This window comes from Schistocerca gregaria, chromosome 5 (assembly GCF_023897955.1).
Source record: "Schistocerca gregaria isolate iqSchGreg1 chromosome 5, iqSchGreg1.2, whole genome shotgun sequence".
Classification (NCBI taxonomy): domain Eukaryota; kingdom Metazoa; phylum Arthropoda; class Insecta; order Orthoptera; family Acrididae; genus Schistocerca; species Schistocerca gregaria.
Window position 1 is genome coordinate 148,382,805 of NC_064924.1, and position 27,191 is coordinate 148,409,995.

Genomic DNA, 27,191 nt, shown 5'->3' on the forward strand with positions numbered 1-27,191 from the left:
ATAAAATCTGGTTTTCTCTCGGTGCCAGTAATGGCTGTGTGTTGTTCAGAAGAAAACCAGTTGAAGGGTCGTAACAAACCTGTCTGCATGCTAGACACCTTGAGTTATGGTCTGGAGTGACATATTTAATGACAGCAGAAGCACTATTGTGGTTATCACATGTAACTCTTAATGCAAATTTGTACATCAATCTGGTGACTTGACCTGTTGTTCTGCCATTCATGAACAGCATTCCAGGGGTCGTTTTCCGGAGGATAACACTGGCCCACATACTATTTCCGCCACCCAACACGCTCTACGGAATGTCGACATGTTCCCTTGGTCTGCTCGATCACCAGATCTTTCTCCAGTCGAGCACATATGGGACATCATTGGACGACAAATCCAACGTCACCCACAAACTGCACTAAGCGTCCCTGTATTGACCGACCAAGTGTAACCGGTATGGAACTCTGGAATCCGGTTCCTGTGGAACACAATGCGTGCACCATTGCATGATTCCATTCAACATTGTGGCTGTTATACCGGCTGTCAAAGTACCAGCATTTCACATTTGCAATGGCTCCTCTCGTGCTTACATTGACCTTCAATCCTGCATTGTTAATCACTTAAATATATTACTTAGAGAAATTTATTTCGCAAATTTCATTACTTAACGTTAATTACTTTTTGGTGTTGCGCTTTTGTTCCTTCGGTGTATATATACAGGGTGAACGATAATAAACCCGACAAACCGCAGGGAAGGATTCCTGACTGGTAATGGGGAAGAATGTCCTGCGAACATGTGTCCGGCAATGCATTGTTCCCACGGTAGATGGCGCTGACAAATGAAAGTTCCGCTGTGAAGGTACCGTCTGTTCCTTATCTTTTGCATGATATGTGACTGACGCAGCGTGCTGTAAGCAACAAGCCGAGGTGGTGTTTCTGTACGGCTAAGCAGATGGAAGAGATCGAGAGGCAGAACCCGGTCCTCCTTATTGGGTGTACGCACATACACCACCAGCTGTACATTCGCCTGTCTGAAAGGACCCATGATGAGACAAACTCTCATGTTTTGGTATAGCCGTGCAGCCTCTCGACCGTTTCTATCTGCCTGGCCGTAGACAGACAGCATCTCGGCTTGTACCTGACATGAATACTGGAACATTCCGCTGCTCACAATGCGCTACATCAGTCACACAGTCTGCAACACACAAGAACACACTGCACGTGGTCAGAGGCATTTCTCAGTCGTCAGCGCCATTAACTCACTTCATGACCCGTATTCATCATACCTCATCCTCCATTTCCAGTTAGGAAGCCGTCCCTGCAGTTTGTAGATTTTATTAATGTTCATCTTGTATATGGAGTTCTTTCTACGCATGGTGCAAATTTCATCGAACTAAATTACTTGAGAGTGACTCACGCGAAATCTACTTTCGGCATTACATTTTGTACAACAGTGTAAGTCCAAGTGTCAAGATACAAGGGTTGTGAGGCAGGTTGCGTCAGGAGCGGATATAATAACTTTATGACACCCATCACAACTTAATCAGTACGTGCATCCACAGCAGCGAGGATAATGATACGGTTTTGTGGGAGCGCTACAGGAATGTCTTCAGCGCCCGTGCATCCAAGCCAGCGGGAGAACAACGTCATAGTGATGAGCAGTTGCTCCCGCCAAGTTCTTTGCAAATTTGAGTCGATATCGAGATTACTGTAATATCACTACACATTTTCTCAACCTGTGAAGTTTCATTTCGTTTCCTCCACCACATCTGGATGCTTCATTTTTTTGTCAGGTGGCGTATATTTTACTATTGTAGCCATGAATGGGAGATGCTCATTAACGGAATGTACAGTTCATCTTAACAGCTAGACAGCGGACCATAAATTTAGTCTAAAAATTAAATAAAGAATTATCTGAGTGAGCCCTTTGACCATTGCTATTCAGCCATTGCATGGATACGGCAACAGCTAACATACAGACTTCACATCCCTGGACCCTTCTTTATGCAGATGATCTGGTGCTTGCCGACCAAGCCCGCCCTGAACTGCAGCACCAGGTTCAAACGTGGAAGGGCAGACTGGCTGTAAATGGACTGCACCTCAATGTGCAGAAGACAGAGTACCTAGAATGCGGCTCCCAAACCAGAGGTACCGTAAGACGGCTTGCAGAAGACCATACATTTTAAGTACCTAGGGTCTGTCGTCACCTCAGACTGCGACACAACTCTTGATACGCGGATGAGGGAGCATGCAGCTTGGCTCAAGTGGAGATACGTCACTGGAGTCGTCTGCGATAAAGAGATGCCACAGTATCTAAAGGAGAAAGTACCGGGTGATCAAAAAGTCAGTATAAATTTGAAAACTGAATAAATCACGGAATAATGGAGATAGAGGTAAATATTGACACAGACGCTTGGAATGACATGGGGTTTTATTAGAACCTAAAAAACAAACATTCAAAAAATGTCCGACAGATGGCACTTCATCTGATCAGAATAGCAATAATTAGCATAACAAAGTAAGACAAAGCAAAGATGATGTTCTTTACAGGAAATGCCCAATATGTCCACCATCATTCCTCAAAAATAGCTGTAGTCGAGGAATAATGTTGTGAACAGCACTGTAAAACATGTCCTGAGTTATTGTGAGGCATTGGCGTCGGATGATATCTTTCAGCACCCCTAGAGCTATCGGTCGATCACGATATACTTGCGACTTCAGGTAACCCCAAAGCCTATAATCGCAGGGACTGAGGTCTGGGGACCTGGGAGGCCAAGCATGACGAAAGTGGCGGCTGAGAACACGATCATCCCAAACGCGGCGCACAAGAGATCTTTTCACGCGTCTATCAATATGAGGTGGAGCGCCATCCTGCATAAACGTCGTACATTCCAGCAGGTGTTTATCAGCCAGGCTGGGGATGATGCGATTCTGTAACATATCGGCGTACCTCTCACCCGTCACGGTAGCAGTTTTGCTGGCCAGCGCCATCTGTCGGACATTATGTGAAATTTGTTTTTCTTCTTGTTATAATAAAACCCCATGCCATTCTAAGCATATGTGTCAATTTTTACCTCTCTGTCTACATTATTCCGTGGTTTATTAAGTTTTCAAATTTATACTGACTTTTTGATCACCCGATGTACACTCCTGGAAATGGAAAAAAGAACACATTGACACCGGTGTGTCAGACCCACCATACTTGCTCCGGACACTGCGAGAGGGCTGTACAAGCAATGATCACACGCACGGCACAGCGGACACACCAGGAACCGCGGTGTTGGCCGTCGAATGGCGCTAGCTGCGCAGCATTTGTGCACCGCCGCCGTCAGTGTCAGCCAGTTTGCCGTGGCATACAGAGCTCCATCGCAGTCTTTAACACTGGTAGCATGCCGCGACAGCGTGGACGTGAACCGTAAGTGCAGTTGACGGACTTTGAGCGAGGGCGTATAGTGGGCATGCGGGAGGCCGGGTGGACGTACCCCCAAATTGCTCAACACGTGGGGCGTGAGGTCTCCACAGTACATCGATGTTGTAGCCAGTGGTCGGCGGAAGGTGCACGTGCCCGTCGACCTGGGACCGGACCGCAGCGACGCACGTATGCACGCCAAGACGGTAGGATCCTGGTGCCGTAGTGGACCGCACCGCCACTTCCCAGCAATTTAGGGACACTGTTGCTCCTGGGGCATCGGCGAGGACCATTCGCAACCGTCTCCATGAAGCTGGGCTACGGTCCCGCACACCGTTAGGCCGTCTGCCGCTCACGCCCCAACATCGTGCAGCCCGCCTCCAGTGGTGTCGCGACAGGCGCGAATGGAGGGACGAATGGAGACGTGTCATCTTCAGCGATGAGAGTCGCTTCTGCCTTGGTGCCAATGATGGTCGTATGCGTGTTTGGCGCCGTGCAGGTGAGCGCCACAATCAGGACTGCATACGACCGAGGCACACAGGGCCAACACCCGGCATCATGGTGTGGGGAGCGATATCCTACACTGGCCGTACACCTCTGGTGATCGTCGAGGGGACACTGAATAGTGCACGGTACATCCAAACCGTCATAGAACCCATCGTTCTACCATTCCTAGACTGGCAAGGGAACTTGCTGTTCCAACAGGACAATGCACGTCCGCATGTATCCCGTGCCTCCCAACGTGCTCTAGAAGGTGTAAGTCAACTACCCTGGCCAGCAAGATCTCCGGATCTGTCCCCCATTGAGCATGTTTGGGACTGGATGAAGCGTCGTCTCACGCGGTCTGCACGTCGAGCACGAACGCTGGTCCAACTGAGGCGCCAGGTGGAAATGGCATGGCAAGCCGTTCCACAGGACTACATCCAGCATCTCTACGATCGTCTCCATGGGAGAATAGCAGCCTGCATTGCTGCGAAAGGTGGATATACACTGTACTAGTACCGACATTGTGCATGCTCTGTTGCCTGTGTCTATGTGCCTGTGGTTCTGTCAGTGTGATCATGTGATGTATCTGCCCCCAGCAATGTGTCAATAAAGTTTCCCCTTCCTGGGACAATGAATTCACGGTGTTCTTATTTCAATTTCCAGGAGTGTATAAGACCATGGTACGCCCCGCAGTAAAATATGGGTCTGAGTGTCGCTCTATGACGAAACAACAGGAGCAAATCTTACACACCATGGTGATGAAGATGCTCCGATGGTCCGTGGGGCTGACACGATGTGAAATACAGAAATCCGGCAAAGGTCTCGTGTCACGCCAATCACGGACATAGTGGGAGAAGCCAGTGTCCGCTGTTACGGCCACGCCATGAGAAAGCAAGACGGTCCCAAAAACTGGGCTCCACATCAACCCAAGAGGAACAAGACCACCAGGAAGACCGGAAAGGAGATGAACTGAAAATGTCAGCGGAGACATGCACGTTGTTGGCTTAAGACCAGAAGATGTCAACGATAGGAAGAAATGGAGGAAATGTAGCAAGACAGTAGACCCTGAAAGTCGGAATTAATGCTTGGAAAGAGAGAGAGAGAGAGAGAGAGAGAGAGAGAGAGAGAGAGACAGTACATTTATAAGCCCTTTGGGGACTTCGTCCAGTTTCTAGCGTGAGAGAGATTTTGTCACCTGATCTGGTGAGAGCGGTGAGTACGGCTCCGACGAAGAAGATGTGGCGCGGCCTGGCGCCGAGGCGGTCGGTGACGGGCGGCACGGTGAGCCTGGACAGGAAGTCGCCGACGGCCAACATGGTGAGGCAGAGCGCCGTGTCGCTCAGCGGCAGGCCGACCACGCGCTGCAGGTAGAACGGCAGCAGCAGCGTGAAGTTGACGCTGCACGTCACCATGCTGCCCGTGCCGAGCATGGTGTTCAGGAAGGCGCCGCTGCGCAGCAGGTCCAGGTCCATGAACGAGGCCACGCGCCGCCACACCGGCTGCGGCTCTACAAGCGGGAGTACCCCAGTCGCGTGGCGGTCTCTTGTTTCGTACGGTATGCAGTGATACAGCGACGATCCAAGAAGGCAGTACTATTGTTAAGCTGTTGACAAACCCGATACTATCCGTGTGTTCATTTTGCCAGTCTTCTGTTGGAGACGGAAACAAAAAAATGAAGTGTGTTTTCAGTGTAATGCGAAAATAATATTTATCATTTTTTCTGTGAAAGCACATTTGAAATTATGATACACTCTTTCGAAGATACCGCAGGGCTGGGCGCTGATGATTCGCGTGTCTACAACGCGATATTGCATACGTCTATACGACATAGTTATGTACACGGTTATTGTCTTAGCCTACAACCGTTTCAGCTTCGCAGTTAGAAGCTATCAAAATTCTGGCAGTTGTGAAGTATTTCCTAAGGTCGACTCGACTGTAGAAGTGCCCTAGCAGTAAATAATAAATGTATTGAAACCTTCATGCTATTTTTCACGAGTCACGTTGTTTGTGACTTCATATTTCGTGAACTGTAAGAGAGGTAGGCCATTGTTACCCCCCGCTGCGTTGTTGCCTGCCAGTGAAGCATATGTTTACTAAGTTAGTATGAAATGGGTGTAGTGGTTTAGAGAAACATGGAAGTTACACATACACATATACTCATTTTTGTAATGTCTGTAGATTCCTAACGATGATACACCCAAACAAATTTTCAATTTGACTATGCATCTCTTACGACTATGTACGCAGAGTAGCAAACCAATATTGTAAACTTTCAGCAGTTGTGGAAGGTGTCTTGAAGAAGTAACTGGAGAAAGGAATCAATTACGGAAAAAGTCATCGTAGGTCGCTACGCACCATCGGAGCTGAAGGAACTAGCACCAACTGCTAAGCTACCTCTCACGTAGAAAACTGAAGTTTGGACCATGACGCTTGACGGACCGCAGACTCTATTTTTCTGAAGGCGTGAAAGCATGCGACACCGCCCGACGCCCTGAATGCTGTCATGCCCACTGCGTACGTTCCGTCCACAGCTCGTCTATGAAAAAACTCCCGTTGTCTGTGGAAGGGGTGGCCTCACAGTAGTTGTTGAACCCTATAATTTTTGCTCTCTGTGGAGTCGTTGCCAGACGCTTGCAGACATGGGTTCCCATCCTAAATTGGGCCCTGAAGACATAAACTACAATGTAATGCGTTTGTCGATATACTTTTGTAACTTTTGTTCTGTCTATACGAGATGTTATAAATCAAAGTCCTCGACCGCCATTTCTGTACATGTGTATTATATATAAATCATGTTTTTTCCCATTATTCATTTTCGATTCCGTCCTCCCCCCCCCCCCCCCAGCTAAATACGCCGCTCTACGGCCGATAGAAGAGCTATAAAACGTAATGCGAAGATGGCAAAGAATATGCAAGGGCGATAAACGGTGACTGTTTAAAACAGTAAAAATGCGGAAAGTTTCAGAAATGAAAATAGAAAAAACATGGGGATTACGATACTAATTAAGACACACAGTAAGTACACAGACTCAGCTGCAAAACACGGCGACAGTATGTTTTCACTTCGCAACACTTTAAGAAGGGACATACAACACTGACCACTCAAACACTGCACCAGAGATTAGAGACGAAGATAACGCACCACTGTCTAAAGAAGATGAGGGGGGGGGGGGGGAGACCCGGCCGGATGAGGGAAAAAAAGGGTGGGCAAAGCAAAAAGGGGGCAGTCGATGGATGATACAGAAATGGGGGGGGGAGCAGGGCAGACGCGAGAAAAGGAATGGGAAGACAGTGGAGGGGAAAGAAAAAGGACTCGAGGGGGGGGGGAGATAATGTAGTCAAGGAATGAGTGGGTGAAGAAATACAGGAAAAGGACAGAGGGAGGGATGGGAAGGTGAGGATCGAAGTTGATAGGAGGGGTAAATGGGGGAGATAGAGCATCATCCGGGAGTTGGTGGAAGTCACCTCGGGAAAGGAGATGAAGGGTGGAAAGGTGCAGGGTAGGGCACACATAACATTGAAGGCGCGGCAGCAGGCGGGTGTTGGTGGCGAGAGGAGCAACCAGGGGATGTGGGAGATCAAGCCAGCAGCAGCTGTAGAGGACATGCATATGTTCTAGGGAAAGAAATCAGTTCATAGAGGATCTGCATGGGGGCATTGGGATATGGAACGTGAGGGACTTACAGAATGAGGGGGGGGGGGGGCGGATATCCAGCTGCGACTAGCATAACAGATGGTGGGACAGATTAATGATATGTAGGTGTCTAGAATGGTAGAGGGGTTCAACCCTCATGTCTAGCTAAAGAGGACTTAAAGGAGATGGAGGTGGTTGTGAGCTTTGGATTGGATAGAGCAGAGATGACGGATCCAGGCTAGGTGAAGGTCAATGGTTGAGTCGAAGGTAGGTGAGGGTTGGGAAAAGGCGGACAGGACGGGAGCAGATGGTGAAGGAAAAATCAAGGAACCAGAAGAGAGAGTGGTACGACCTATGATGATTGCCTGGGTCTTGGAAGGATTGATTTTGAGGAGCTCCTGGTTACACCATGTGGTAAAAAGGTCAAGCTGAGTCTGGAGAAGGCGTTGGGACCATTGAATCGTAGGAGAGAAGGCAAGGAAAGCGGTGTCATTCGCGTACTGCAGGAGGTGGTCTGGGGGGGGGGGGGGGGCATACCTATTGTGTATAGGAGGTAGAGGAGAGGGGATAGGACAGAGCCCTGGGGCACACCCACAGAGGGGTAGGAGGTGTGGGAATGGGCGTTATCGATCGTAATATACGAGGGGTGGTGGGAGAGGAAGAAGGCAATCAGATGGACATAGTTGATAGGAAAGGGCATAAGTCTGGAGTTTAAACAGGAGACTGGGATGCCATACACGGTCATAGGCCTTTTCAAGGTCTAGGGAGGGCGAAGCGACAGGAGTTAAGCTGGAGGGAGAGCAATTGAGTGAGGCGTAGGAGTTGGTCATCAGCAGAGAAGGAAAGTCGAAAGCCACATTGGGTGTATAAATCATGTTTCATATGTATTATAAATCAATGTCCCCTGACGCTATTTCTGTCTGAACGTGAAGGTTAATCTCAGGATCTACTGTATGGACATCGCTACAGTTTTCGCTAGCAGAAAGAGTCATTCTCGAGGAAGATTTTTGTGCATAATTCATTGTTACTTTAATGATGACTGTGTAAAATATGTATTGGGATCTATTCCACATTTCAATGGCGTTTGGAGTGACATCTGATGGCAATGATAGGAGCTACGAGCTGGTCAGCTAAAGAGGAGGCGGTATCTGGTGGGAAAAGCAGTAAACAACCGCTGCAACTCAAGAGGGCAGCCTATTCTCCCGCCACGACTTTCTGTCTGTCATAAAGTCTGATCTCAGTAAGTACTGCAACACGGGATTGGCTAATAGAGAGATGGATTCAGGGAAGAGCTTTGTGTATATTGCTACATATTAGGAAAAAATTGTCTGATGGTAAATACTTAGGGCAATCTGCACATAACTGGGAAAGGTCGCTAGTCCTGTACATGCGTAACTGCTTCACGTACGATGCAAGAACTGTACATTCCGTTAATGAGCATCTTCCATTCATGGCTGCAAGAGTAAAATATACGCCACCAGCCAAAAAATTAAGCATCGATAAATGGTACATGAAACTAAAAGACACTTCACAGGTTGAGAAACTGTGTAGGGATATCACAAGTGTAAGTAGGCTGTTTAGGTTTCTATATTGGTAACGCCACGTACACTTTCCCGGCTTTCCCACAGTCCGTGTTTCACTACCATATACTGCTGTGCTTTACTACCAAATATTTTGTGAAACGTCTTCCTCAAATTAAGGCCTGTGTCTTATACTAATAGACGTTTCTTGGCCAGTATTGTCCTTTTTACTGGTGCTCTTCTGCTTTCTATGTCGTCCTTGCTCTGTAGGTCATGTGTTATTTTGCTACCTAGGTTGCAGAATTTCTTAGCTTCATCTACCTCGTGATCAGCAATCGCGATGTTAAGTCCCTCGTTATCCTCGTTTCTGCTACTTCGCATTGTTACGTCTTTCTTCTATTTACTCTTTGTCCATGTTCAGCCGTCGTTAGACTAGTCATTCCTTTCAGCAGATCTCGTAATTTTTCTTCTCTTTCATTGAGGATAGCAGTTTCGTCAGAGAATTTTATCATTGATGTTACTTCACCTTGGATTTAATCTTACTCTTGAGTCATTTTTTTGTTTCCATCATTGCTTCTTTTATCTACAGACCGAGCAGTAGAGGTGAAAGTCTACATCCCTGTCTTACACCCTTTTTAATCAGTGCACTTCGTTCTTGATGTTCCGTTCATATTGTTCCTTCTTTACTCCTGTACATAATGTTTATCATCCGTCTTTATCTATGGGTTTCCCCTAATTTAGAGATTTTTGACTATTTTCGATTGTTAAAGGCGTTTGTAAGTCTACAAACCCTATGAATGTGTCCTGATTTTTCTTTAATCTTGCAACGTCAGCACTGCCTCTCCATGATTTTACTTTTCCTAAACTGATAGTCATCTAACACACTCTCAATTTTCTTTTCCATTCTTCTGTATATAATCCTAGTCAGCAGCTTGGATGTATGAACAGTTAAACTGACTTTGTGATAATTCTCGCATTTGGCTGCTCTACGGAATTGTGTGGATGGACGTTTTTTTCTGAAAGATGGTACATTGCCAGACTCATACATTCTACATACAAATGTGAATAGTCGTTTTGTTGTCGCTTCCCCCAATGATTCTAGAAATTCCGATGGAATGTTATCTATCCCATCTTCCGTATTCCTTCATAGGTATTCCAGCCCTCTTTTAAATTCTGATTATAATACCGGATCCCTTATCCCTGCAAAATAAATTGCTGTTTCTTCTTATATCAAGTCGTCAGACAAATCTTCCTCCTCAAAGAGGCTTTCAGCGTATTCTATCCACCTGTCCCCTTTCTCCTCTGCATTTAGTAGTGGAATTCCCATTTCACTCTTAATGTTAGCACTCTTGCGTTTAATTTCACCAGAGGCTGTATTGACTTTTCTATCTGCTGAGTCGGTCCTTCCGACAATCATTTCTTTTTCGAGTTCTTCACATTTCGCCCAATCTTCTTGCCACATTTTACCTTAGCTTCCATCCTTTTCCTGTTTGTTTCATTCCTAAAGGAGTTGTATTTCTGTATTCCTGAATTTCCCCGAAAACTTTTGTACCTCCATCTTCCATCGATCAACTGACGTATTTGTTCTCTTGCCCATGGTTTCTTCGCAGTTATTTTCTTTGTACCTCCATTTTTCTTTAGAGTATCTTATTCTGCAATAATGGGCCAAGGCTTTCTTAGGATCTACAACTGCCTAAAAGTTTACTTGATTACACTAGTTCTTAAGGTACTAGAGAGCGCACGTTCAGAACATCTCTGCTGCTTACAAACCCAAACTGATCCATGCTGAGTACTTATACAATTCCAGTCTTTCGTTTATGCACTCCCGTATCATTGGTAGCGTCAACCTAAAGTTCTCTATGCGTATCTGAAATTGCACACTCAGTTAGGCGGCATTGATCTTTTTATTTTGGGCCTCTCTCTATTAGGAAACTAGTTTATCTTGTACCATTGTTTTAACAAGTTAAAATACCCCATCATCTCTAGATCTTGTCATAATGCTTCAAAAGTTAGGCCATACTGAAGTACTGACGCCTCAGAACACTTTTCCAGATGTTATAGTACGTATCAGAAGATAAATAACTGTACAACAAGAGCCTAAAAAGTAACTCTTGAGAGCAGCTGTTCACTAGGATTCTCATTTTATGGGACCTTCTGTCATTTTCAAATGATCTTACCTCCTGTCATGTTATTGGAAAGATTTTCTTTCTTGAATGGGCCTGTCATGTACTCTTGTTTCCTGCCTACGATTATATATTTAACTGAAATGCTCAATGAGCAATTTGCAAATTAATACCTAAGTTCAAATAACTGCAGACTGTATGAAATTTTCCTGTAGGTGCTTGTTTTGAAATTTCCTGATAGTACATAATCTTTATGATTTTACCTCTTTGTGTAGTCTCTCCAGTTCGTTCCTAAACGATGAACACTTTGGTTTCCTATACCATCGCCTGTAGCCAGTACAGCCTTCCATAAGGTAAAGCTTTGGAATTTTTCATCAACTGTGCAAGGTGTAAATTTCCAGAATTAGATTTTCACTCTGCAGCGGAGTGTACGCTGATATGAAACTTCCTGGCAGATTAAAACTGCGTGCCCGACCGAGAGTCGAACTCGGGACCTTTGCCTTTCGCGGGCAAGTGCTCCACCATCTCAGCTACCGATGCACGATTCACGCCCGGTACTCACAGCTTTACTTCTGCCAGTACCTCGTCTCTTTCCTTCCAAACTTTACAGAAGCTCTCCTGCGAACCTTGCAGAACTAGCACTCCTGAAAGAAAGGATATTGCGGAGACATGGCTTAGTCACAGCCTGGGGGATGTTTCCAGAATTAGATTTTCACTCTGCAGCGGAGTGTGCGCTGATATGAAACTTCCTGGCAGATTAAAACTGCGTGCCCGACCGAGACTCGAACTCGGGACCTTTGCGTCTCGCGGCAAGTGCTCTACCATCTGAGCTACCGAAGCACGACTCACGCCCGGTACTCACAGCTTTACTTCTGCTAGTACCTCGTCTCCTACCTTTCAAACTCAGATGGTAGAGCACTTGCCGGCGAAAGGCAAAGGTCCCGATTTCGAGTCTCGGTCGGGCACACAGTTTTAATCTGCCAGGAAGTTTCAAGGTGTAAGTTGTTAGTTACAACCATTAAGTTAACAAAGCTTTAATTTTCGTAATTTATTACTTCTTACACCTCACTGGAGTATTCACAACGACCTTGCTTAGCTTAATATTCACTACTACAAAATGTTAAGAATTTTGTCCCATTATTTTACAACTTCGTATTCTTATGTTTCGCCGTATGCCTTCAACTCTTTTTTCCATTCTTTTGATTTCGACTCACTGTCTATTTCACGTGGTGATAGGTGGTTTCTTCTCATGATCCCAATGGGAACAGGATGATGTCAGGGCGCTGGCGACGATGCGCTACACGAGCACCTGCTATGCCTCACCTCCATATGCTGAGGGGATCCTGCAGTGGACGCAGTGAGTGAGGAACAGATGCTGTTCATGAACAGAAACTTCAGTTATCAATTTATTCTATAACTAATATCAAATAGCAAAAAGATAACCTAATTTGGTTGCTGTGCTGCAGCGTCAGTTATTAACAATAGCTTTGAATGTTGAAACATACACAGATACAGAAAATTTATAAATCTCTCACTCTCCAATAGAATGTCTATTCAGAAGATGTCGAGCGTGGCCGCAACGAAAGTCTGTAAATGTTATTCAGCTAGCAAACACTTAAAATGTGTGCAGTGCACGGGTGCCTCAACTTAAGTACACTCTCCGTTGGCGGCCCCAAGTGTGGTCGGTTACATCTAATTGGCAGCGGCGTAATCATTCGTAGCAGCTGTGCTCGTGCCACGGTGGCGGCTGTAGGAAACGCGACGGCGTAATCAGCGGCGCGAGTATTTGAACGTGCGCCCAATCAGATAACGTCCGATACCATAGCCCTAAAGTCCTTACCGCTCCAAATCTCTGTTAATTACTATGCAACGCTGCACCTCTTCCGAACCTGCAATAGATCAGCATTAGAATATATGGTCCAACCCCTCCTTAAATGAAAATGACGAACTCCGAAACAAGCACCCCCAAGAAAATAAAGCTGGGGGTTCAGAATATCGCACTAAAATGTCAGTGGATTTTTGGGGAGGGAGGGGTGAGAGCCAAATAAACCAAAACGAAATACTGCAGCACGTAATATGCGCACCATGGGACTTGCAGAACATCTGGCCTGTGTGCAATACATTAAATGGGACGTTGTTGCAATCAGTGAGATGAGGTTGAAAGGTGGCACGGCTACTATCTTAATGCCCAGGCACCTCCAATTCCAGAATAATTCTGATGTAAATTCGCATATTGACGCCGTGTCTCTGCTTATCACCAAGATCACGTCCATATCAGACTGGGTGCTCTTTGTGGTCCTTGAGTTGAAAGCCAAGATTGATTTCCCCGCCGTTTTTGCCTCTACAACTACTTCCACCTGCACTAATGACGAGGTAGAACAGTTCTATGAAAATGTGACACGATAAAAAATTTAGAAAACGCCACTTTTCCCTTAGTACTTCCCGATATTAATGCTGTGATAGGAGCAAAGACCGCAGATTTCCTCCATTCATTGCAAATTTCGGAACTAACGAGGACAAAGGATGATGGATTTCCTAAACAAAGAACGTTTACACAACATAAACGTATTTTACAAGAGAAGTCAGGAATGAAACTCGATCTGGAGAAGCACTGTTGACACAGTTAAGAATGAAACAGACCATATCCTCACATCTAACAACCGAATGTGATAGACATGGCAGTCATAAATCGGTCCAATATAGGTAGCTATCATAGGCTCTTAGACACAGGATGAATATTAATGCTGGACATTAGAAAAAATGTGTGATGGTAAGGTGAATCAAACGTAGAATAAATCCGCAGAAAGAGAAATGAAAGGAATTCAGTCAATGAACTGACAAGTCAATGAACTAACAGAAACGGTGAGAGGAATGGAACTGAACCAACTTTAAACAGAACTTATCAACAGTACTCTAATGGCAGTAAAGGAAGTTATAGTTCTTCGAAAACGGAAAAATCAGACACTCAGCATCGAAACAGGGCAGCTTATAGAAGAAAGAAGAATCAAGAAGAATCACTGAGAGAGACTCACTTAAATACAGAGTCCGAAGTTCAGAAGAGGTCACAGAAGGAATAACACAAGGCTAATCGAGGAGATCGCCGGAAGCAATATGAACACGAGAGCCTTTTGGTCCAGTCAACCCAAACGTAACCTGATCATCCACAAACTTCTGAATGGCCGAGGAGAAGTTATAGAAATTGTTACTAAAAGAGACATAATTATAAAAAATTTCGCGGACCTATTTCTGAAATTCAGTAGTCAGTCAGCAACACAAAAAAGGCTCCAAGATGAAACAAGAAGCTCTGTTGTGAATGTATGATCGAAAGAACTGAAACTTATGGATGAAGATAAAATGGAAAATTCTGAAACAACTCAAGAACTGTAAGGCACTAGGAGATACTTACAATTTGTACTCCTAATTCTAATAAACAAATGTATCGTGCAACGGATGATTTCAGAGTCATGGGAAACTACAGACGGCGTTCTCCTCTTCGAAAAAGGTGAGTACACGAACATGGAGAGTAACAGTTCCGTTAGTATTTTACCTATCTATTACAAGCTGCTAAAAAAAAAAAAAAAAACACCATTAACAACCGTTTGAGACAGAAATTTGACTTTTACCAGCCAGCTGAACAGGCGGCATTCAGGAAACGTTTCAGTACATATGACCATATTCATGTAGTACGCACAGTGATAGAGAAATAGCGAATCCCTTTTCATATGGTCTTGATGGACTACCAGAAGGTGTCCAACACAATCGATTCCGGGTGGTATTCAGAGCTATGAACAGGGCCGTATTGACTACAGATGTACCAACTTCATCATCTATAATTACGAGAACTCCACTCTGCAGGTGAATGTAAAGAAAGACTGAATCACTATAAAGGTTCCAGCAAAGAGAAGCTCCAGAGGACGAGTCACCTTGGACCTGGAGAACGTGTTCAGGTGTAACATGTCACCCATCTTCGCATTTCTGATAGTGTCATCCTCCTTCGCACTGTCATAACCTAACTGTGAACAATCATGAGACTTTTTATTCTTACCGTCTGCATCGAAAAACACACTCTGGAAGTAAATGAATTCATTTATCAGGGACATAAAAAAGGAATTGTAAAATATAATCAGACAGCAGAGATTACCTAGCGATCTAGCTTCACCTGGACGACGTTCTGCCAAAATTTCCACAACTGAACATTTCCTATAAAATTAAAAAGGAAGACTTATGACGCATGTATCGCCGCACGGAGTGAACTCGCGGTTTGAGGCGTCATGTCACGGACTGCGCTACCACTCCCACCTGAGGTTCACGTCCTCCCTCGGGCATGGGTGTGTGTGTTGTTCCTGGCAAAAGTTAGTTTAAGTTAAGACTAAGTAGTGTGTAAGTCAAGGAACCTATGACCAAAGCAGTTTGGTCCCTTAGGAATTTACACACACATACACACATGTATCGTAAACAATGGCATAATTAACGGGGCAAATCTACTCCAGGTCTGTCAAAGGGCAATAGAGAGACAGGAGCAAGAAGGAAGGGGTAAGGAGAAGAGTGTGGGGCAATGATGTCCAGAGGAGAGCGAGACTTGCAGGAAAGAACTGTGTCGAGACCGCCCTGCAAAGAGTGGTATGAATATCTCCGGAAGACGTTTATGTACAGAAGGATGAAGAAGAAGACGTAGTCAATGTCATAGGATTATTCCAGAGCGGCAATACTGTGTTGTGGTCTTCGGTCTAAAGGATGTAGCTCTCAACGTTCTCTTCACCTCTGCATAACTAGTACTATATCCTCATGAATCTCTTTACTGTCTTTAACTTTGATCTGCCACTACAGTTCTAGCCCCTCAAAGTTCCCTAAGGTGGCAAATTATCTGTTCCCTGAGGCCTCAGGACACTTCCTATCAAACTGTCACTTTTTTAGTTCAGTTCTATTATAAATTAGATTTTGGTCCCGTTCATTTCTGAGCCTGTTCTTTTGGTATTTGATATAACCTAGTAACCTTTAGCACACTTCTATAACACCACTTTTCAAAAGATTCTATTTTTCAGTAAAGTTTGTCGTTCACGCTTCGCTACACACATACACCTTCAGAAAGTAGTTCTCAACACTTATATTTATATTAGATGTAAACGTAATCATCTTTTCAGAAAATTCTGCATTTTGTATGGTCTTTACTTATATCTTCGTCAGTTATTTTGCTTGCCAATTGGAAAACTGCTTTACTACTTTGAATTATTTATTTTCTGATCAAATTTCCGCAGAATATCCTGGTTTTTTCTGGTACAATCCATTCCCCTCACTTGCGTTGTGATGGTGTTCATCTTGGGTGTATATCTAATTCCGCCGGCCCGAGTCACCGAGCAGTTCTAGGCGCTACAGTCTGGAACCGCGCGACCGCTACGGTCGCAGGTTCGAATCCTGCCTCGGGCATTGATATGTGTGATGTCCTTAGGTTAGTTAGGTTTACGTAGTTCTAGGTTCTAGGGGACTGATGACCTCAGAGATTAAGTCCCATAGTGCTCAGAGTCATTTGAACCATTTTTATACAATTCTAAAGTCGTTGTCTCCTGTAGTGCTTCTCACACGGGAAATTGAAAGAATACTTCCTAAAAGCATTCAAGCAAATCGTTTTCTGTAATTCATATCTCACATCAGCAGTTAAAAACACGTCAATACATTTTGCTCATATTTTCTAGATCATATCTTCCGCCAATTCTGTAGTTCTCTCCCTCACCTATCACCAAACTCCAGCCTTACATTCTTCCTGATGTTTCAGCCATTCATAAATACTGAGATATTTTCATGTTGACCACGTAAGTACAGTCGTGGACAAAACGAGAGAGACCCCTCGCCTTTTCGTTATGCTGATCCGCACAGCTTTGAAGTCTGCTACACAGCATAACAGGCAAGGCGACGAAGTACTACCAACATACTATGCCCAGGCGTGTAATTGAAAAACTATCCGAAGTTTTTCAGACTGATTTCAATCAAGTGTAAGACTATATTAACACTGAATAGTGTGTTAAACACAACACGTAAATATAAAATATAAATGTAGGAAGAAACGCTAACTAGTGAAATGTACTGATAAAAATGAATTCCAGTTTATCGAGATAACATAACTGTTTTAGTTAGACAAAGTACCCCACATCGTTACGAATTAGCAAAATATTACGCGCATTCGACCACGAAATGGTCTGTGTCATCGTTCACACCAGTCACTCTGGATTACCGTTGATGACCTACCATGAAAGTGTGCAAATTTAGCAATGCGTGAAGATTCATAACGAAATTCAGTTAATTGTGAAAAGGGTTTCAGCGGGTGCGGTGGCCGAGCGGTTCTACGGGCGGCTGCTTGCCACACGTTGGAATACTACCTCGGGCATGGATGCCTGTAAGGCCCTTAGCTTAGGTAGCATTAAGTAGTTAGGTCTAGGGGACTTACGACCTAAGCAGTTTCGTCGCAAAGTTCTTAGAGCCATTTTTTGACCTTTCGCCTAAATTTTCTTTACATAAACGGCCGTATCTTTAGATTGCGTTGATATAGAAGCTCACTTTCTTACACCACCAAAGGACCGTATATCGCAGGAAGTGCGACAATTCTCCGCTTATTATGTCTACCCGTGCTCGAGGTAAACGGGTTTCAAGGTTTGGGGAGACAGATAGACAGTCAAGAATGTGAGACTAGTAGCGTTCCAGTTTTACCGATTTAGATGACGAAATCCTAACAACGAATTAATAATTCACCCGACTCTTTATTGGAAATGTTATAGTTGCAGTCGATACATCAGCATTAATCGTAGCTATGCTTTCGATCGTAATCATATTTACAGGAATGCAAGTAAAATCCATTAGCCTATACGCGTGGTAATTCAGATCCCAGTATTAATGTCACTGCATATTAGAATGGAGAGCATTCCAAATTCTAGCTACCTTAAGAAACACTTCGGATAATGACCGTTTTCTGGCTGTGGTGAGGCTAATGGAGAATTCGAAACATTGTAGAATATGTTAGGCAGCTATGTCGCCATTTATTTCCTGGGGTGGTGCAGAGTTATCCCACTAAATTTACTCGATAATATCAGTATTTTGTTATTTCGATAAATATCCCAAATGATCGTCACATAATCGGTGACATAAAGGTAGAAAATTAATCTTTTTTTTAGTCCAGAAAGCTCTATGCAAGAGAAACTGCAGAGCATTTTGCCATTTTCATTGCGAAATTGCCGGCCACTTCATGTCTGGGGTAATAATAGAGGGCTGTTTGCCTGTGTTGTCTGCTAGTGTAGTGAAAGGTGTTAGCTACTGTAAGGGAGGTCTGGTTTGTTTTCGGTTCTAGTGTCGATGGAAGCAGATAATCAGTAAAGCCATTTTAAGAAATTCTCGCGCCCCCAATGCGTTTTATCGCTAACTCTATTATTAACCAGCGCCATGTGTGGATGTCAATATGAAACACTAGTAGAATTTCATACTTGTTGCTGCTTACTTTTTTTTGCTTCTTTCAGTTGACTTAATTGTGGCAATGAATGATTTTTAACAGAATTTCGTTATGAATCTTCACGCATTGTTAAATTTACACACTTTCATGGTAGGTCAGCAACGGTATTCCAGAGTGACTGGTCTGAACGATGACACAGACTGTTTCGTGGCCGAATGCGCGTAATATTTTGCTAATTCGCAACGATGTGGGGCACTTTGTCTTACTAAAACTGTTGTGTTTTCTCGATAAGCTGAAATTCATTTTTATTAGTACAGTTCATACTAATTAGAGTTTCTTCTTTCGTTTATATCTTATATTTACGTGTTTAACACACTAAACAGCGTTAGTATAATCTTGCACATGATTGAAAACAGTCTGACAAAGTTCGAATAGTTTTTCAATTTCACACCTGTGCATAGTATGTTGGTAGCATTTCGTCGCCTTGAGTGTTATGCTGTGTAGCAGACTTCAAAGCTGTGCGGATCAGCATAACAAAAAAAAAGGGGTCTCGCTCGTTTTGGCGACTAAGTTCACACGTCACGCTGTAACAATGTTGGAGAAGTGTGAAGATGGCCCATAACGGTCGACCACAGCAATCGCCTAGATATCAAGCATAGGTGTCTACAAAGGCTCAGAAATTCCTTTCCAGTTAGACGACTACACCAACCCAGCCCACAATGAAATACGAGATTTCCTTTCTTACGAAAGCAGGAGCTATAATGTTGCAAGACATGCCAGCAGGGTCACTCACTTTGCTCTCCGGCACCTCTGATGTCCTCGTTGGTTGGGGTCGCCTTCTTGGCTTGAGTTTCGAACACGACGTCCGTCACTTCGCCCATCTCAGAGTTGGCCAGGGACAGCGACGAGGCGTACCGCTTGGAGCGCCGCATCAGCGAGGCCTCCGCGTCCGCCGTAGCGTCGCCGCCGGTGTCCGCCTTGAGCGGCTTCAGCTCCCCGGCCAGAGGGCGGCGCTCGGCGTGCCACTCCAGGGGGTGGAAGAAGAGGCCGCCCATCGGGCCGTGCATCGTCACCCCTCCCAGCACCAGCAGCGCGCCGCTGAAGCCGTACCTCTCCAGCAGGAAGCTCACCAGGTGCGGCATCGCCATCTGGCCCACGTTGCCGCCCGCCATGGACATGCCGACGGCGCGCCCTCGTGCCTTCAGGAAGTACGTCTTCACTACCAGGAAGCTGGAAGGTGACACGAGGCCACTACCGAGACCTGCACACATAGCATGGGAATACCCATATCAGTTTCTGATGTCTCAGGAGGTCACAAACTTTGCTCCAGCATTGAGAGTTGAAAGATGTCTGTTAGAATTCTACATCTACATGACTACTCTGCAATTCACATTTAAGTGCTTGGCAGAGGGTTCATCGAACCACAATCATACTATCTCTCTACTATTCCACTCCCGAATAGCGAGCGGGAAAAACGAACACCTAAACCTTTCTGTTCGAGCTCTGATTTCTCTTATTTTATTTTGATGATCATTCCTACCTATGTAGGTTGGGCTCAACAAAATATTTTCGCATTCGGAAGAGAAAGTTGGTGACTGAAATTTCGTAAAAAGGTCTCGCCGCGACGAAAAACGTCTATGCTGTAATGACTTCCATCCCAACTCGTGTATCATATCTGCCACACTCTCTCCCCTATAACGCGATAATACAAAACGAGCTGCCCTTCTTTGCACCCTCTCGATGTCCTCCGTCAATCCCACCTGGTAAGGATCCCACACCGCGCAGCAATATTCTAACAGAGGACGAACGAGTGTAGTGTAAGCTGTCTCTTTAGTGGACTTGTTGCATCTTCTAAGTGTCCTGCCAATGAAACGCAACCTTTGGCTCGCCTTCCCGACAATATTATCTATGTGGTCCTTCCAACTGAAGTTGTTCGTAATTTTAACACCCAGGTACTTAGTTGAATTGACAGCCTTGAGAATTGTACTATTTATCGAGTAATCGAATTCCAACGGATTTCTTTTGGAACTCATGTGGATCATCTCACACTTTTCGTTATTTAGCGTCAACTGCCACCTGGCACACCATACAGCAATCTTTTCTAAATCGCTTTGCAGCTGATACTGGTCTTCGGATGACCTTACTAGACGGTAAATTACAGCATCATCTGCGAACAACCTAAGAGAACTGCTCAGATTGTCACCCAGGTCATTTATATAGATCAGGAACAGTAGAGGTCCCAGGACGCTTCCCTGGGGAACACCTGATATCACTTCAGTTTTACTCGATGATTTGCCGTCTATTACTACGAACTGCGACCTTCCTGACAGGAAATCACGAATCCAGTCGCACAACTGAGACGATACCCCATAGCTCCGCAGCTTGATTAGAAGTCGCTTGTGAGGAACGGTGTCAAAAGCTTTCCGGAAATCTAGAAATACGGAATCAACTTGAGATCCCCTGTCGATAGCGGCCATTACTTCGTGCGAATAAAGAGCTAGCTGCGTTGCACAAGAGCGATGTTTTCTGAAGCCATTTGATAGCTATCAAATGTTATGGTAGTCTGCCGTATCCTAAAATCTACATGATTTGATATTTCGATGAACCAGCTGCCCGCAATCTTCAGGAGAATACTGCTGAGTCCATCTGAAATGTTGTGCCAAGGCTGCATACCGTTGGCCCACATAGGCCCCCAAACCGTACATAACGCATGCCTGTCTACCACAGTTGCTGCTCCCAAGACTGCGCTGCTGGTGCTCTCCCTCGTACAACAAAGGTATCAAAGATATATTTCACTATCTTCAAACATTTGCGGCTGCTACAGCAAAGGGTGTTGTACATGTCCCAAAAAAGAATGACCAGATTTTAACTTGCAATAATATTGAGACAAATGTAACTGAAAAAGCGCTAGATGTAATCGGCATGATCTAGAGTTTTAGAAACAATCCGTTAGCTGTCGCTGAGAGCGCCGCAATATGGCGTCAGCGCAACAGAAGATGTATTGTGATATTGAATTTAGTCGTACTGAACCAGTGATCACAATTCAGTGGGCGTTTCATATTCGATTTCGTGCTAAGCCGCCACCACCAAAGAACATTCGATGGTGGAATAAACAGTTTAAAGAAACAGGGCGCCTCTGTAAAGGCAAATGTCCTGGCCGGCCACGCGTTTTTGTACAAAAAGTGGAAGCAATCCTACGAGCATTTGAGCGGGGTCTAGCCAAGAACTTGCGTTACCACACATGACAAGTGTGGCGTGTGTTACGGCGTCGTTTAGCCCTCAAACCATACCGATTACAACCGGTACAAACTCTTTGAGATACTGACAAAGTCAAGCGAGTGGACTTCAGCAATGCTATTCTATAGGACATGGAAGATTACACTTTTATGACACGGTTGACATTCAGCGATGAGGCAACTTTTCATATTAGTGGTAAGTTTCACAGTCAAAATGTGCGTATGTGGGGCTCGAAAATCATCATGAAACAATTGAATATGATCGTGATTCAGCAAAAGCGAATTTTTTTGTGGTGCTTCTCAAAGCAGGGTTTATGGACCCTACTTTTTTTGCGGAAGAAACCGTAACAGGACAATAATATCTTGCAATGCTGCGGAACTGGTTATTCCCACAACTTGACTCGGACAATTTCATCTATTAGCAAGGTGGAGCACCACCGCACTGGCACAGAAACGTGCGCAGTTTCCTCAGTGCCAACGTGTCTCAACGTTGGGTAGGGCGTACAGGACCGCGTGACCAGGCTTTACACTCTTGGCCTCCTAGGTCCCCTGACTTAACGTCATGTGATTTTTCCTGTGGCGATATGTCAAACAGTGTCTTTACCTTCCTCCCTTACCTCGTGACATTGATGAAGTAAAAACCAGAATATCAGCTGCGGCAGCTTCAGTGTCAGAAGACACCTAACACTCAGTTTGGAATGAATTTGGCCATTGTCATCCGTGCAGCCAATGGAGGACATATTGAACATTTATGATGGATCTTTATAAACTTCCGTCTTTTCTGAGTAATTTAGTATGCAATTTATTGGTGTTAAGCCCTTCTTCCTAATAAATACTCCTATTTAAAATCGGGTCATTCTTTTTACGACACCCATTATTTTGATGGGAGGTACTACGATGTTTCACATCCTGGTAAGAGGAACACCTTGCCTATATTACTCAAATAACCTTCCAGCCAAATTTCAGTTGCCTCGTAATAGGACGTGGAACCCTGTACTACCTCTCATCCAAAAAAAAAAAAAAAAAATGCTGTTTGGTGTGACAAGACTGAGCGTCTGCAGATACTCTTTGAGTGGCATATACACTGACACCACTGTTCTACTATAGACAGCGCCACCTACCCAGTATTCGGGGCATCGAAAGTGATAGGTGGCGAAGGCAACGTGTACGGTACGAGAGCGTATACAGAACGAATATTTGCTACCTTGGAATGCGTTTTCAGTGGGACTATTCGCGGCGGGGTCAGGGATTTTCTCTGCCTCGTGATGACTGAGCGTTGTGTGATGTCCTTAGGTTAGTTAGGTTTAAGTAGTTCTAAGGTCTAGGGGACTGATGACCATAGATGTTAAGTCCCTTAGTGCTCAGAGCCATTTGAACCATTGTTTTCAACGGGACTTGACAGCAAGAATCGCCTGAATCGTCGAAACATCAATTCATGCTGATTTTTGTATCTGGAAGCAAACCCGAAGAGACTACTAAATGTTATTGCGCCGGGAAAGCCTATAAAGTGCCCCAAGTATCATGTTTTACTAATCTGTTACTCGCGAGCCATCTTTGCTGATATATCTGCGCCTACTGGTCGCACATGCTTCTGCTGCGCTGCTGCTTTGAAACTGTCGCAGGCTCAGCCAGGGAGAACTGAAGGTAATGGTACCGACTGCTTAGCTTGCCAGTTCGAAGGGAACAAAGCTTTCTTTGTTCTCTTCTGTTTAGTTGTGGTGATAAGCTTGAGTGCTAGAAAGTATACTAAGAAGGAATGAGACTGATGTGCGTACAAAGCCTTGGGTTTGTTCCAACATATGTGAAGTTACTGTGAACTATATACAGTATTTCTCCAGGCGTCTGTGCGGGAAGATAAGGTAATATTTTCTCTAACTGCGAGCTTCGCTAGCCATACTGGAAAAGGAATTTACTTTTATATGGAAGCAGCATGTTTAGTTGGAGTGCGACTGCCATTAGATTAATATGGGGCAGTTTCCATTTTCATTATACTGCGAATTTGTTTCAGTGGGGGAGTTAACTTGACATGTTTTTCATTTGCCAAAGGTTACTTTGTTAACTTCACGAAATATGTAGGCTTCCTTTTATCGTGGCTGTTGCTACCACATAGATTTCGTGATATTAACTACGATGTTACTTGTAAAAGGGTTTGTATCTTATCGTATTCAGTATCTGTGAGGTATTAGAAAATCTCTTACATTTATTTACGTGTCGTTCGTCCGTAAAATTAAGTACCTATGTACATTTTCTTATAAAATTTGTCTCTCAAACAAATGAAAATAGATCCACTTACATTGTGCAGTAAAGATAAGCAATTAAAATCTTTTGCCATCAGCAGAGCCATTATTTCCAAAGTAATTGATATAATGACAAGAAGGCGGCTTTCAGTATTCTACACTCCTGGAAATTGAAATAAGAACACCGTGAATTCATTGTCCCAGGAAGGGGAAACTTTATTGACACATTCCTGGGGTCAGATACATCACATGATCACACTGACAGAACCACAGGCACATAGAGACAGGCAACAGAGCATGCACAATGTCGGCACTAGTACCGTGTATATCCACCTTTCGCAGCAATGCAGGCTGCTATTCTCCCATGGAAACGATCGTAGAGATGCTGGATGTAGTCCTGCCATTTCCACCTGGCGCCGCAGTTGGACCAGCGTTCGTGCTGGACGTGCAGACCGCGTGGGACGACGCTTCATCCAGTCCCAAACATGCTCAATGGGGGACAGATCCGGAGATCTTGCTGGCCAGGGTAGTTGACTTACACCTTCTAGAGCACGTTGGGTGGTACGGGATACATGTGGACGTGCATTGTCCTGTTGGAACAGCAAGTTCCCTTGCCGGTCTAGGAATGGTAGAACGATGGGTTCGATGACGGTTTGGATGTACCGTGCACTATTCAGTGTCCCCTCGATGATCACCAGAGGTGTACGGCCACTGTAGGAGATCGCTCCCCACACCATGATGCCGAGTGTTGGCCCTGTGTGCCTCGGTCGTATGCAGTCCTGATTGTGGCGCTCACCTGCACGGCACCAAACACGCATACGACTATCATTGGCACCAAGGCAGAAGCGACTTTCATCGCTGAAGACGACACGTCTCCATTCGTCCCTCCATTCACGCCTGTCGCGACACCACTGGAGGCGGGCTGCACGATGTTGGGGCGTGAGCGGAAGACGGCCTAACGGTGTGCGGGACCGTAGCCCAGGTTCATGGAGACGGTTGCGAATGGTCCTCGCCGATACCCCAGGAGCAACAGTGTCCCTAATTTGCTGAGAAGTGGCGGTCCGGTCCCCTACGGCACTGCGTAGGAACCTACGGTCTTGGCGTGCATCCGTGCGTCGCTGCGGTCCGGTCCCAGGTCGACGGGCACGTGCACCTTCCGCCGACCACTGGCGACAACATCGATGTACTGTGGAGACCTCACGCCCCACGTATTGAGCAATTCGGCGGTACGTTCACCCGGCCTCCCGCTTGTCCATTATACGCCCTCGCTCAAAGTCCGTCAACTGCACATACGGTTCACGTCCACGCTGTCGCGGCATGCTACCAGTGTTAAAGACTGTGATGGAGCTTCGTATGCCACGGCAAACTGGCTGACACTGACGGCGGCGGTGCACAAATGCTGCGCAGCTAGCGCCATTCGACGGCCAACACCGCGGTTCCTGGTGTGTCCGCTGTGTCGCGCGTGTGATCATTGCTTGTACAGCCCTCTCGCAGTGTCCAGAGCAAGTATGGTGGGTCTGACACACCGGTGTCAATGTGTTCTTTTTTCCATTTCCAGGAGTGTATATTAGATAATTCTGAGACCCGATTATATCGTAGACCTTACTATGTATGCCTGTGTTGAGTTGTTCATGCATGATAGATTACGTATTAATATTATTTTTATAGGTCCGTATTCGTCACTGAAAAAGGGTATTTCCAACGGTGCAATTTTCTGTGGTGCTTTCTAACATACAGATTAAAATGATTCCACATTGTTATATTTCCAGAATCCATTTTACTCCGTTTCTAACAAGCGACGTATAATCAAATTGCATGCCTACGGAGTATCGTCTCAGTTACGTGACTAGACTCGTGATTTCCTGGCAGGGAGGTCACATTTCGTAAAAATTGGTGGAAAGCCATAGAGTGAAACAGAAGGAATATCTGCTGTCCCCCAAAGAAGTGCTACAAGCCTATAGGACCTATGTCGTTCTTAATCTACGTAAACGATTCAGGAGACAATCTGAGCAGCCCTCTTAGATTGTTTGCAGTCGTGTAAAGTGGTCAGATGATCAAAACGAATAGCCAAATGTTTTAGACAAGATATTTGTATGGGGCAAAAAGTGGCAATTGTCTCTAAAAAATTAACAGTGTGATGTCATGAGCACCAAAAATAATCCGCTGAATTTCAGTCGCATGATAAATAGCAGAAACCTGAAGTCTGTCAACTCCACTAAGTTCTTACAGATTACAATTACGGATAACTTAATTTGGAACGACCACAAAGATGATGTAATGGAGGGAGCAATCCTGTCTGTGATTTATTCGTGGAACACTTAGAAAATGTAACATGTCTACTAAAGAGACTGCTAACACTACACTTGTCCGCCGTCTTTTGGAGTACTGTTTTGCGGTGTGGGATCCGCATCGGATAGGATTGACGGAGGAAATCGAAAAAGGGCACCTCATTTTTTACTAGTGAGAAACAGGGGTGACACAGAGCCACCGATATGGTACTCGAATTACGGAGGCAGTCATTAAAACAACGGCGTATTTCGCTGTGGCAGAGCCTTATAATGAAATTTCAGTCACCGGCTTTCTCCTCCTTGTGAGAAATATTTTATTGACACCCACCTACATAGGGAGAAATGATCAATAAAACACGAGAAATTAGAGCTCGCACGAAAAACATTTAAGTGTTGTTCTTTCCTACGCTCTGCTCGAGAGTGGAACGGTAGAGAATGGTGGCTCTATGAATCCTCTGCCAGGCACTTAATTGTGATTTGCAGAGTAATCATGTAGATGTAGATAGATTCATAAAAAGTCACTAGTTTAACTAAATAATGTATATTTTGGTTATTAACAACATATGCCAAAACATTAGAGATACTGCTCCTCATATCATTACAATCTCCTACGCTAAAGTGTGATACTGCTGTACAAAAGAGCACATCAACAGTCTCAAAGATGACCATACAAAATCTTATCATGCCCTAATTATGAATAACGTCTTTTTGTCTGATTAAGTGTTATATAAGTGACACAATAAAACAAGTGAAAAATATAATGCTGGCTTCTTTTTGAAATAATTGTATTCTGTAATTGTGTTGCTATTGGTTAAGAATGTTTAGATGGGTCATTAGT

The 27,191-nt window shown here is 44.8% G+C and overlaps 1 protein-coding gene across 1 annotated transcript in view; it reads right to left on the reverse strand.

The window, feature by feature from the left end:
- Positions 1–27,191, reverse strand: part of LOC126273048 (monocarboxylate transporter 1-like) — a 107,732-nt gene that overhangs the window by 22,528 nt on the left and 58,013 nt on the right. The window contains exons 5-6 of the mRNA XM_049976445.1: positions 19,386–19,853; positions 5,079–5,390 (exon numbers count right to left, since the gene is read on the reverse strand). Coding sequence (XP_049832402.1) covers positions 5,079–5,390; positions 19,386–19,853 — 780 coding nt within the window. The remainder of the gene's footprint in view (positions 1–5,078; positions 5,391–19,385; positions 19,854–27,191) is intronic.